The 14,005-nt window shown below is 40.8% G+C and overlaps 1 protein-coding gene across 13 annotated transcripts in view; it reads left to right on the forward strand.

Moving 5' to 3' along the window:
* LOC118357681 (calcium-activated potassium channel subunit alpha-1-like) overlaps positions 1-14,005 on the forward strand; it is a 270,854-nt gene that overhangs the window by 172,359 nt on the left and 84,490 nt on the right. For all 13 annotated transcript variants that reach the window (XR_008077913.1, XM_052477630.1, XM_052477629.1 and 10 more), the window contains exons 11-18: positions 2,103-2,208; positions 4,148-4,230; positions 5,907-5,976; positions 6,263-6,418; positions 7,366-7,475; positions 8,294-8,362; positions 11,268-11,354; positions 12,590-12,666. Coding sequence is in view for 12 of the 13 variants with exons in the window: in XM_052477630.1 (XP_052333590.1) it covers positions 2,103-2,208; positions 4,148-4,230; positions 5,907-5,976; positions 6,263-6,418; positions 7,366-7,475; positions 8,294-8,362; positions 11,268-11,354; positions 12,590-12,666 (758 nt within the window). In the remaining variant the exon portion in view is untranslated. The remainder of the gene's footprint in view (positions 1-2,102; positions 2,209-4,147; positions 4,231-5,906; positions 5,977-6,262; positions 6,419-7,365; positions 7,476-8,293; positions 8,363-11,267; positions 11,355-12,589; positions 12,667-14,005) is intronic.

A 14,005-nucleotide genomic window follows, 5' to 3' on the forward strand; every position in this document is an offset into this window, starting at 1 on the left:
CTATCCCAGTATTTCCCCTAATCTTGAGCTGGAAGCCTCGGTTAACATTAACACACTACTTTCTGTCCCAGTATTTCCCCTAATCTTGAGCTGGAAGCCTCGGTTAACATTAACACACTCTACTTTCTATCCCAGTATTTCCCCTAATCTTGAGCTGGAAGCCTCGGTTAACATTAACACACTCTACTTTCTATCCCAGTATTTCCCCTAATCTTGAGCTGGAAGCCTCGGTTAACATTAACACACTACTTTCTGTCCCAGTATTTCCCCTAATCTTGAGCTGGAAGCCTCGGTTAACATTAACACACTCTACTTTCTATCCCAGTATTTCCCCTAATCTTGAGCTGGAAGCCTCGGTTAACATTAACACACTCTACTTTCTATCCCAGTATTTCCCCTAATCTTGAGCGGGAAGCCTCGGTTAACATTAACACACTCTACTTTCTATCCCAGCATTTCCCCTAATCTTGAGCTGGAAGCCTCGGTTAACATTAACACACTCTACTTTCTGTCCCAGTATTTCCCCTAATCTTGAGCTGGAAGCCTCGGTTAACATTAACACACTCTACTTTCTATCCCAGTATTTCCCCTAATCTTGAGCTGGAAGCCTCGGTTAACATTAACACACTACTTTCTGTCCCAGTATTTCCCCTAATCTTGAGCTGGAAGCCTCGGTTAACATTAACACACTCTACTTTCTATCCCAGTATTTCCCCTAATCTTGAGCTGGAAGCCTCGGTTAACATTAACACACTCTACTTTCTATCCCAGTATTTCCCTAATCTTGAGCTGGAAGCCTCTTTCTATCCCAGTATTTCCCTAATCTTGATTAACACATTAACACACTCTACTTTCTATCCCAGTATTTCCCCTAATCTTGAGCTGGAAGCCTCGGTTAACATTAACACACTACTTTCTGTCCCAGTATTTCCCCTAATCTTGAGCTGGAAGCCTCGGTTAACATTAACACACTCTACTTTCTATCCCAGTATTTCCCCTAATCTTGAGCTGGAAGCCTCGGTTAACATTAACACACTCTACTTTCTATCCCAGTATTTCCCCTAATCTTGAGCTGGAAGCCTCGGTTAACATTAACACACTCTACTTTCTATCCCAGTATTTCCCCTAATCTTGAGCTGGAAGCCTCGGTTAACATTAACACACTCTACTTTCTATCCCAGTATTTCCCCTAATCTTGAGCTGGAAGCCTCGGTTAACATTAACACACTACTTTCTGTCCCAGTATTTCCCCTAATCTTGAGCTGGAAGCCTCGGTTAACATTAACACACTCTACTTTCTATCCCAGTATTTCCCCTAATCTTGAGCTGGAAGCCTCGGTTAACATTAACACACTCTACTTTCTATCCCAGTATTTCCCCTAATCTTGAGCTGGAAGCCTCGGTTAACATTAACACACTCTACTTTCTATCCCAGTATTTCCCTAATCTTGAGCTGGAAGCCTCGGTTAACATTAACACACTACTTTCTGTCCCAGTATTTCCCCTAATAATCTTGAGCTGGAAGCCTCGGTTAACATTAACACACTACTTTCTCCCAGTATCCCAATCTTGTATTTCATTAACCACTAATCTTTTCCCTAATCTTGAGCTGGAAGCCTCGGTTAACATTAACACACTCTACTTTCTATCCCAGTATTTCCCCTAATCTTGAGCTGGAAGCCTCGGTTAACATTAACACACTCTACTTTCTGTCCCAGTATTTCCCTAATCTTGAGCTGGAAGCCTCGGTTAACATTAACACACTACTTTCTGTCCCAGTATTTCCTCTAATCTTGAGCTGGAAGCCTCGGTTAACATTAACACACTCTACTTTCTATCCCAGTATTTCCCCTAATCTTGAGCTGGAAGCCTCGGTTAACATTAACACACTCTACTTTCTATCCCAGTATTTCCCCTAATCTTGAGCTGGAAGCCTCGGTTAACATTAACACACTCTACTTTCTGTCCCAGTATTTCCCCTAATCTTGAGCTGGAAGCCTCGGTTAACATTAACACACTCTACTTTCTATCCCAGTATTTCCCCTAATCTTGAACTGGAAGCCTCGGGTTAACACATTAACACACTCTACTTTCTATCCCAGTATTTCCCCTAATCTTGAGCTGGAAGCCTTGTTCAAACGGCACTTCACCCAGGTGGAGTTCTACCAGGGATCTGTTCTCAACCCACACGACCTGGCCAGAGTCAAGGTAACTGGCCTGTTTCAATGATGTATGAACCTACCTGACTCATTCCTTACAGCTGCTATAGCAGGGGCAAAACAGCCGCAACAGTGCATCTCCAACCAACTCTTCAAGAACTATACCAGGTCCTTGTCGTATAAGTCAATTTGGTCACTCTTACAATACGGTCAAGTTTATGAAGAGTTACAATAATGTTACCTTTATAAAGAGTTACAAATCGGTTACCTTTATATAAAAACAAATGTTTTACTTTCAAACATTCGTAGACACAGCCAGGTAAATCATTGAGATTGATAAAGGGGAAATAAATAGGCTAGATACGACAGGAACATAGTACTTTGTTAGAAGTCAGAAATGAACGCTCTGTGACGTATGATAGCTACTGTTCATAGCTCTGAATGACTGTAGTTGTGATCTCTTTGATTCTGCTGTGGTGTCTTTAGAGGGAGCACCAGGGCGATTGGTATCTGTCTAATGTCCTGAGCCTTATGGCCCATTGGATGCCATTTGGGACTCAGAATCTGTCTGTATAGAATCTGTTCTTAAACTAGTCTCTCTGTCATCCCTCAGATCTATTCAGGTCTTAATCTAGTCTCTCTGTCATCCCTCATATCTATTCAGTTCTTAATCTCTCTGTAATCCCTCAGATCTATTCAGTTCTTAATCTCTCTGTCATCCCTCAGATCTATTCAGTTCTTAATCTAGTCTCTCTGTCATCCCTCAGATAGATTCAGGTCTTAATCTAGTCTCTCTGTCATCCCTCAGATCTATTCAGTTCTTAATCTCTCTGTCATCCCTCAGATCTATTCAGTTCTTAATCTCTCTGTCATCCCTCAGATCTATTCAGTTCTTAATCTCTCTGTCATCCCTCAGATCTATTCAGTTCTTAATCTCTCTGTCATCCCTCAGATCTATTCAGTTCTTAATCTCTCTGTCATCCCTCAGATCTATTCAGTTCTTAATCTAGTCTCTCTGTCATCCCTCAGATCTATTCAGTTCTTAATCTAGTCTCTCTGTCATCCCTCAGATCTATTCAGTTCTTAATCTAGTCTCTCTGTCATCCCTCAGATCTATTCAGTTCTTAATCTAGTCTCTCTGTCATCCCTCAGATCTATTCAGTTCTTAATCTCTCTGTCATCCCTCAGATCTATTCAGTTCTTAATCTCTCTGTCATCCCTCAGACCTATTCAGTTCTTAATCTCTGTCATCCCTCAGATCTATTCAGTTCTTAATCTCTCTGTCATCCCTCAGATCTATTCAGTTCTTAATCTCTCTGTCATCCCTCAGATCTATTCAGTTCTTAATCTCTCTGTCATCCCTCAGATCTATTCAGTTCTTAATCTCTCTGTCATCTCTCAGATCTATTCAGTTCTTAATCTCTCTGTCATCCCTCAGATCTATTCAGTTCTTAATCTAGTCTCTCTGTCATCCCTCAGATCTATTCAGTTCTTAATCTCTCTGTCATCCCTCAGATCTATTCAGTTCTTAAACGAGTCTCTCTGTCATCCCTCAGATCTATTCAGTTCTTAATCTAGTTCTCTGTCATCCCTCAGATCTATTCAGTTCTTAATCTAGTCTCTCTGTCATCCCTCAGATCTATTAATTTCTTAATCTCTCTGTCATCCCTCAGATCTATTCAGTTCTTAATCTCTCTGTCATCCCTCAGATCTATTCAGTTCTTAATCTAGTCTCTCTGTCATCCCTCAGATCTATTCAGTTCTTAATCTAGTCTCTCTGTCATCCCTCAGATCTGTTCAGTTCTTAATCTAGTCTCTCTGTCATCCCTCAGATCTATTCAGTTCTTAATCTAGTCTCTCTGTCATCCCTCAGATAGATTCAGGTCTTATCTAGTCTATCTGTCATCCCTTAGATAGTCAAGTCTTACTTAGTCTCTCTGTCATCCCTCAGATAGTCAGGTCTTATCTAGTCTTCTGTCATCCCTCAGATAGAGTCAGCAGATGCCTGTTTGATCCTAGCTAATAAATACTGTGCAGACCCTGATGCTGAGGATGCTTCCAACATCATGAGGTACAGATACAACGTTATCAACCTATTGTGTTGTACAAATATACCTTGCAAAGATATTGTTGATTTACAAAACATATTACATATTTACTATCCCATTGAAACATGACTAGAGGACAACAATTATACTTGAAAGCATGTGAATACAGTTGAAGTCGGAAGTTTACATACACCTTAGCCAAATACATTTAAACTCAGTTTTCCACAATTCCTGACATTTAATCCTAGTAATAATTCCCTGTCTTAGGTCAGTTAGGATCACCACTTAATTTTAAGAATGTGAAATGTCAGAATAATAGTAGAGAGAATTATTTATTTCAGCTGTTATTTCTTTCATCGCATTCACAGTGGGTCAGAAGTTTACATACACTCAGTTAGTATTTGGTAGCATTGCCTTTAAATTGTTCAACTTGGGTCAAACGTTTCGGGAGCCTTCCACAAGCTTCCCACAATAAGTTGGGGAAGCTCCTGACAGAGCTGGTGTAACTGAGTCAGGTTTTGTAGGCCTCCTTGCTCGCACACTCTTTTTCTATAGGATTGAGGTCAGGGCTTTGTGATGGCCACTCCAATACCTTGACTTTATTGTCCTTAAGCCTTCAGCCATTTTGTCGTATGCTTGGGGTCATTGTCCATTTTGAAGACCAATTTTTGTTTCATCAGACCAGTGGACATTTCTACAAAAAGTACCATCTTTGTCCCCATGTGCAACCGTAGTCTGGCTTTTTAATGGCGGTTTTGGAGCAGTGGGTTCTTCCTTACTGAGCGGCCTTTCAGGTTATGTCGACATAGACTCATTTTATTGTGGATATAGATACTTTTGTACCTGCTTCCTCCAGCATCTTCACAAGGTCCTTTGCTGTTGTTCTGGGATTGATTTGCACTTTTCGCACCAAAGTACATTCATCTCTAGGAGACAGAACGCGTCTCCTTCCTGAGCGGCATGACGGCTGCATGGTCCCATGGTGTTCATACTTGTGTACTATTGTTTATACAGATGAACGTGGTACCTTCGGCATTTGGAAATTGCTCCCAATGATGAACCAGACTTGTGGAGGTCTACATTTTTTTTTCTGAGGTCTTGGCTGAGTTCTTTTGATTTTCCCATGATGTCAAGCAAAGAGGCACTGAGTTTGAAGGTAGACCTTGAAATACATCCACAAGTCCACCTCCAATGGACTCAAATTATGTCAATTAGCCTAACAGAAGCTTCTAAAGCCATGACATAATTTTCTGGAATTTTCCAAAGCTATTTAAAGGCACAGTCATCTTAGTGTATGTAAACTTCTGACCCACTGGAATTGTGATACATTGAATTATAAGTGAAATAATCTGTCTGTAAACAATTGCTGGAAAAATGACTTGTGTCATGCAGAAAGTAGATGTCCTAACCGACTTGCCAAAACTATAGTTTGTTAACAAGAAGTTTGTGGAGTGGTTGAAAAAAACGAGTTTAATGACTCCAACATAAGTGTATGTAAATGTCCAACTTCAGCTGTATGTATTCTGGAGTAATGCATTGATAATAGATAATGTACCAAAAACAATTGACTGTTATAACTGACTGCCATACAATATGCCAATGTCAACTCTCAAGTTCCCTGAGTAAGAAAACGGTGTTACTACTGAGTCCAAGATCCTGTAGACGGGTTCTTACATTGTTTCTTCTAACAATACCTCAGGGTGATATCCATCAAGAACTACCACCCGAAGATCAGAATCATTACCCAGATGTTGCAGTACCACAACAAGGTGTGTGCAGTACAACCCCATCAGAGTTGTTACAATGTGTCATTGAACTCCAGCGGAGGCAGGCTGAGAACAATGAGTTCTCTACTTGATATTCTTCCTGCACCTCAATTATATATTTTAGGGTTGTAACTTTCATAAAATTGCCAGGTTTTTCCAGATTCCCAGTAATCATAATGGATGATTAAGAGGACATTCGGAATCCTCCAACCAGGAATGCTACAAAGCCTGGAAATTTTGGGACACTTACCGACATTTTGTAACCCTAATCTCTCTGCATGTTCCCCAGGCCCATCTTTTGAACATTCCCAGTTGGAACTGGAAGGAGGGCGACGATGCCATTTGCCTTGCTGAGCTGAAGCTTGGCTTCATCGCACAGAGTTGTCTGGCTCAGGGCCTCTCCACCATGCTGGCCAACCTCTTCTCCATGAGGTCCTTTATCAAGGTACATGTTGGGGAGACCTGAACAGACTGTAATCCTTAGGTCGCTGGTTCAAATCCATTTCGAATGACCAGGAAGAGCTGGAGATTATTCCACTTGTCCACAGGCTTTTGTACAGCATTGTTCTTCATCCTTTGATCACACTTTGTCTGTAGGTGCCTGGGTCCTAGTAAAGACTAATGAAGGGAATATTCAGACTATTTTAAATATATAGTCGTGGCCAAAAGTTTTGAGAATGACACAAATATTAATTTTCACAAAGTCTGCTGCCTCAGTTTGTATGATGGCAATTTGCATATACTCCAGAATGTTATGAAGAGGGATCAGATGAATTGCACTTAATTGCAAAGTCCCTCTTTGCCATGCAAATGAACTGAATCCCCCAAAAAACATTTCCACTGCATTTCAGCCCTGCCACAAAAGGACCAGCTGATATCGTGTCAGTGATTTTCTCGATAACACAGGTCTGAGTCATCCATCAGTCAGGATGTGGCCCAGAAGTTAATTGACAGCATGCCAGGGTGGATTGCAGAGGTCTTGAACAAGAAGGGTCAACACTGCAAATATTGACTCTTTGCGTCAACTTCATGTAATTGTCAATAAAAGCCTTTGACACTTATAAAATGCTTGTAATTATACTTCAGTATTCCATAGTAACATCTGACAAAAAATATCTAAAGACACTGAAGCAGCAAACTATGTGGAAATTAATATTTGTGTCATTCTCAAAACTTTTGGCCACGACTGTACAGACTATTCCATTTTCTGACTGTATTTGTAATTTCGGAATACTTGTTTTATATTTAAGACAACACCGTTGATGTACATACACTTACAGGGTTATTTGCTTTATGGTCACTTTGGTTAACTTTTTGTGCGAGGTAAATAAAATATGTTCTTGATAATATACGGTACCTTTGCAAGCCGTGTTTTATCCGTTATTGTTTCAGATTGAAGAGGACACGTGGCAGAAGTATTATCTGGAAGGAGTAGCCAATGAAATGTATACTGAGTACCTGTCTAGTGCCTTTGTGGGCTTATCCTTCCCCACCATTTGTGAGTAAGTATGATACTGTTTTCTGAAGTACCTACTATATCAATTATATTCAAATCACCATCACCCACCTCTCTCTTTCTTTCTCTCTCTCTTCCCTCGTTCCCTCGACATTCCTCTGTCTCTCTCTCTCTCTCTCTCTCTCTCTCTCTCTCTCTCTCTCTCTCTCTCTCTCTCTCTCTCTCTCTCTCTCTCTCTCTCTCTCTCTCTCTCTCTCTCTCTCTCTCTCTCTCTCTCTCTCTCTCTCTCTCTCTCTGTCTCTCTCTCTCTCTGTCTCTCTCTCTCTCTCTCTCTCTCTCTCTCTCTCTCTCTCTCTCTCTCTCTCTCTCTCTGTCTCTGTCTCTGTCTCTCTCTCTCTCTCTCTCTCTCTCTCTCTCTCTCTCTCTCTCTCCCTCTCTCTCTCTGTCTCTCTCTCTCTCTCTCTCTCTCTGTCTCTCTCTCTCTCTCTCTCTCTCTCTCTCTCTCTCTCTCTCTCTGTCTCTCTCTCTCTCTCTCTCTCTCTCTCTCTCTCTGTCTCTCTCTCTCTCTCTCTCTCTGTGTCTCTGTCTCTCTCTGTCTCTCTCTGTCTCTCTCTCTCTCTCTCTCTCTCTCTCTCTCTCTCTCTCTCTCTCTCTCTCTCTCTCTCTCTCTCTCTCTCTCTCTCTCTCTCTCTCTCTCTCTCTCTCTCTCTCTCTCTCTCTGTCTCTGTCTCTCTGTCTCTCTCTGTCTCTCTCTCTCTCTCTCTCTCTCTCTCTCTCTCTCTCTCTCTCTCTCTCTCTCTCTCTCTCTCTCTCTGTCACATTGATTGTTTAATAATATTGATGTTTTTGAATGCTCCTCTCCAGACTCTGCTATGTGAAGCTAAAGCTGCTACTGATCGCTATCGAATACAAGTCTGATATACGGGAAAGCAGGTACAGTTCAAATCAAATGTATTTATAAAGCCCTTTTTTTACATCAGCTGATGTCATAAAGTGCTATACAGGAACCCAGCCTAAAACCACCAAACAGCAAGCATTGCAGATGTAGAAGCACGGTGACTAGGAAAAACTCCCTAGAAAGGCAGGAACCTAGGGAAGAAATTGCCAATTGTACATCTTGATGTTTGTCAGACATAGTATCGTAAAAAATAATGTTGAACAAGTCACATGCGGCGCTATACAGGTTATCCATTTGCCAAATGTTAATATTTGTGAATTAATGTCACAATGCTGCTACTCTCTTTCCAACAGACCCACAGCCATGACACATACAGTGCCTTGCAAAAGTATTCAGACCCCTTGGATTCACAGTTTATTGTGTTACAAAGTGGTATTAAAATGTATTTAATTGTCATGTTTTTTTTCCTGCTGAAAGGGGAAATCCTCTCCCAGTGACTTGTATAAAGCAGACTGAAGCAGGTTTTCATCTAGGATTTTGCCTGTGCTTAGCTCCATCCCCTTTCTTTTTATCCTGAAAAACTCCCCAGTATTGATGATGTCAAGCATACCCATAACATGATGCAGCCACCACCATGCTTGAAAATAAGGAGGCAGTTACACAGTGATGTGTGGTTGTTGTTTTTTAGTACTTTTTTCTCCCCACACTGGCACTTACAGTCTTGGCCCATCGTTGCAACTCCCGTACGGACTCGGGAGAGACGAAGGTCAAGAGCCATGCGTCCTCCGAAACACGACATGACCAAGCCGCATTGCTTCTTGACACACTGCTCGCTTAACCACCCACACCAATGTGTCGGATGAAATACTGTCCAACTGGCAACTGTGTCGGCTTGCGTACGCCCAGCCCGCCACAGGAGTCGCTAGAGAGCGATGAGATAAGGACATCCCGGCTGGCCAAACCCAGATGATAATGGGCCAATTGTGCACCGTCCTCATGGGTCTCCCGGTTGCGGCCGGCTGCTACACAGCCCGGGATAGAACCCGCATCTGTAGTAATGCCTCTAGCACTACGATGCAGTGCCTTAGAACGCTGCAGCACTCGAGAGGCCCCTGCCACTTTGTTTACTTTGTCTACATACTCATCTCATATGTATATACTGTACTCGATACCATCTACTGTATGCTGCTCTGTACCATCACTCATTCATATATCCTTATGTACATATTCTTTATCCCCTTACACTGTGTATAAGACAGTAGTTTTGGAATTGTTAGTTAGATTACTTGTTGGTTATCACTGCATTGTCGGAACTAGAAGCACAAGCATTTCGCTACACTCGCATTAACATCTGCTAACCATGTGTATGTGACAAATAAAAATTTGATTTGATTTGTGTTGGAATCGGCCCAAATATAAGGCTTTGTATTTAGGCCAAAAAAAAGTATATTCCTTCGCTGTGATTTTTGTTATTGTTGCAGTATTACTTATTATTTACTACCTTGTTACCTACAAGATGCATGTTTGGGAATATTTTTATTCACTATATTTGTATTCTTCTTTTCACTGTGTCATTTAGGTCATTTTTGTGGAGTCACTACAATGTTGTTGATCCATCCCCAGTTTTCTCCCATTACAGACATTGAACTCTGTAGCTGTTTTTAAAATGACCAATGGCCTCATGGTGAAATCCCTGAGCAGTTTCCTTCCTGTCCTGCAGCTCAGTTCAGAAGGACGCCTGCATCTTTGATGTATCTGGGTGGTTTAATACATAATCCGCAACATCATTATTAACTTGACCATGCTTAAAGAGATATTCAATGTGTGATTTGTTATTGTGACCCATCTATCACTGCCCTTCTTTATGAGGCATTGGTATTTGTGGTTGAATCTGTCCATCAATTCAATACAATTCAATACAATGACATTCAGTAGTTGACTGAGGGACAGGGACCTTGCAGATGTAGGGTTAGTCATTCATAAATCATGTCTACCCATATTATTTAAAACAGAGTCCATGTAACATATTATGTGATTTGTCACAGTTCTGGGGTGACCAGGCTAGAATACAGGTATGGTTGTGCTCAAACTGGTCTGGGGTGACTAGGCTAGTATACAGGTATGGTTGTGCTCAAACTGGTCTGGGGTGACTAGGCTAGTATACAGGTATGGTTGTGCTCAAACTGGTCTGGGGTGACTAGGCTAGTATACAGGTATGGTTGTGCTCAAACTGGTCTGGGGTGACTAGGCTAGTATACAGGTATGGTTGTGCTCAAACTGGTCTGGGGTGACTAGGCTAGTATACAGGTATGGTTGTGCTCAAACTGGTCTGGGGTGACTAGGCTAGTATACAGGTATGGTTGTGCTCAAACTGGTCTGGGGTGACTAGGCTAGTATACAGGTATGGTTGTGCTCAAACTGGTCTGGGGTGACTAGGCTAGTATACAGGTATGGTTGTGCTCAAACTGGTCTGGGGTGACTAGGCTAGTATACAGGTATGGTTGTGCTCAAACTGGTCTGGGGTGACTAGGCTAGTATACAGGTATGGTTGTGCTCAAACTGGTCTGGGGTGACCAGGCTAGTATACAGTACCTTAGCTCTAATGTTGTTCTCTCCAAGACACCTAACCTTACCTGAATGTTCATTCTCATCCTTGACAGATGGAGGAGGTTCTATATATTGATCATAATCGATTATTACATCATTACAAATTTCCATTGGATGACGCAGTCAATTTCATAATAGCAGTGTCAACTTTGTTTTCCAGTGATTCTCATGAGCTACGTTACAGTCACCATCCTCTGTTTGTCCATACTAGATAGTGGTCTTGTCTAAGTGTGTACCATTCCTCGTGTTTAGAGCATTAGGATGCTAACTGCCTGTAACAGAATGATTCTCCTCCTTGACGACCATCTATTTTTGTTTTGTATTTTTCAACAGCACTCTCATCAACCCCGGGAACCATGTGAAGATGCAGGAAGGAACCTTGGGGTTCTTTATCGCCAGCGATGCCAAAGAAGTTAAGAGGTAGGTACTTGTACAGAGCCTTTGGGAAGTGTTCAGACCCCTTGATTTTTTTCCACATTTTGTTAATGTGCCTTAATCTCAAATCGAATAAATTAAAAATGTCCTTAGCAATCTATATGCAATACCCCATAATGACATCACAATACCCCATAATGACATCACAATACCCCATAATGACAACGTGAAAACAGGTTTTTAGATTTGTTTGCAAATGTATCAAAAAATGTACATAAGTATTCAGAGATTTGCCATGAGACTCGAAACTGAGCTCAGGTGCTTCCTGTTTCCATTGATCATCCATGAGATGTTTCTAACTTGATTGGGTTCCGCCTGTGTTCAATTCAATTGATTGGACATGATTTGGAAAGGAGAAACACGATTCTCTAGTCTGATGAAACCGAGATTGAACTCTTTGGCCTGAATGCCAAGTGTCACATCTGGAGGAAACCTGGCGCCATCCCTCCGGGGAAGCTTGGTGTTGCATCATGCTGTACGGACATTTTTCAGTGGCAGGGAGTCAGGATCGAGGGAGAGATGAACGGAGAAAAGTAGAGAGAGATCCTTGATGAAAAACTGCTCCAGAGCGCTCAGGACCTCAGACTGGGTTGAAGGTTCACCTTCCAATAGGACAACGACCCTAAGCACACAGCCAAAACAACGCAGGAGTTACTTCAGGACAAGTCTCTGAATGTCCTTGAGTGGCCCAGCCAGAGCCCGGACTTGAACCCAATCGAACATCTCTGGAGAGACCCGAAGATAGCTGTGCAGCAACATTCCCCATCCAACCTGACAGAACTTGAGAGGATCTGCAGAGAAGAATGGGAAAAACTCCGCAAATACAGGTGTGCCAAGTTTGTAATGTCATACCCAAGAAGACTCGAATACTTATGTAAATGTGATATTTCCATTTTTTTTTACACATATCAAACATTTCTAAAAACCTATTTTGCTTTGTCATAATGGGGCATTGTGATGTCATACTGGGACATTGTGATGTCATAATGGGGCATTGTGATGTCATTATGGGGTATTGTGTGTAGATTGATAAGGGAAAAAACTATTTAATACATTTTAGAATAAGGCTGTAACGTAACAAAATGTGGAAAAAGTCAAAGGGTCTGAATACATTCCCGAATGCCCTGTATGTGAAAGTATTTAATTGTTCTCTGTAGAAAAGACTCAGAAAGCCTCCAAATAGAGTTGGATACTAAAATATGTCTGGGGTGTTTTCATAGGGCACTTTTCTACTGCAAAGCTTGCCACGATGACATCACAGATCCTAAAAGGATAAAGAAATGTGGATGCAAACGATGTAAGTATTTACTGTTCTTTAAAAATAATATTTATTGAGCGTTTTAATGTTCGATATTTCAACACAGTGTATACTATACATGTACTATACTATATGTGTACTGTACTTTACTATATGTGTACTATACTAAATGTTTACTTGTTTACTAAACTATATGTGTACTCTAGAAATACTATATGTTTGCTATATTATATGCATACTATACTTTGTGTACTATAATATACATGTATTATACTATACTATATATGTACTATACATGTAATATACTATACTATATGTGTACTATGAAGGTACTTTGCAATCGCATATGTGTACTATACCATACTATACATATAATATACTATGCTATACATGTAATATACTATTGTACTATATGTGTACTCTACAATACTATATGTGTATTATACTAAATGTATACTATGCAATATGTGTGCTACGCTATACTATAGGTGTACTCTACTATATGTGTACTATACTATATTATATGTGTACTATATGTGTACTATACTATGTGTATACTATAGATGAGTGTTGACAGGAATTTGTTTACAGTCTAGGTTTAAGCAGAGCTAGCATTAGCATAAACATTGTAGTGTCGTTGGCCTGTGTCCCAAATGGAGCCATATTCCCTTTACAGAGCACTACTTTGGGGCGTCGGTCAAAAGACGTGTAGTATATAGGGAAAAGAGGGTGTCATTGGGGATACAGATATTGTCCTGACATGACCTACATAGCCACTAAAACAGTTAAGTCCTTTCTTGACAATTTACATGATAAAACCAGGTAACCTCTGCATCTGGAAAGGCCGTAAGACTAGTTTAAAGGGGCAAATCTGCAGTTCTTATATCCATTTTAAGATTAAGATTCAAATTGATGATATATAGACCCGTTGATTCTTGAAGAATATAACTTATAGATGCCACGTGAGCTTAGTTCAACTGACGTGCCCCTTCAGAAACCAAAATATAAACTAGTTTCATTCCTTTATTTGTAAATAATGTAAATATTTATAGCCTCAAAATATCAGTATAACGATCATGTAGATATCACGGATGGTCAGTCCTTGTATCCATAACTTTGTTCATGAATTTGAGAGTAGTTACATTTCTCCAGCCCCATCCCTCAACTGGTTACCAAACCTGTGGCAGGGTGGCCACCTTGTTATTGTTCGAACTGCAGATTGCCCCTTTTTAACAAGCAGTGAGTGCATAAATAACTGTCTACAGAAAATGTATTTTCCATCTGTGTTCTAAGGCTGGGTTTCAAATGGGCTCACATGGCCCTGGTCATCTGTAGTGCACTATATGTAGTGATAATCAATACATAAACGTAGCAATCA

This window comes from Oncorhynchus keta, chromosome 24 (assembly GCF_023373465.1).
Source record: "Oncorhynchus keta strain PuntledgeMale-10-30-2019 chromosome 24, Oket_V2, whole genome shotgun sequence".
Lineage (NCBI taxonomy): Eukaryota > Metazoa > Chordata > Actinopteri > Salmoniformes > Salmonidae > Oncorhynchus > Oncorhynchus keta.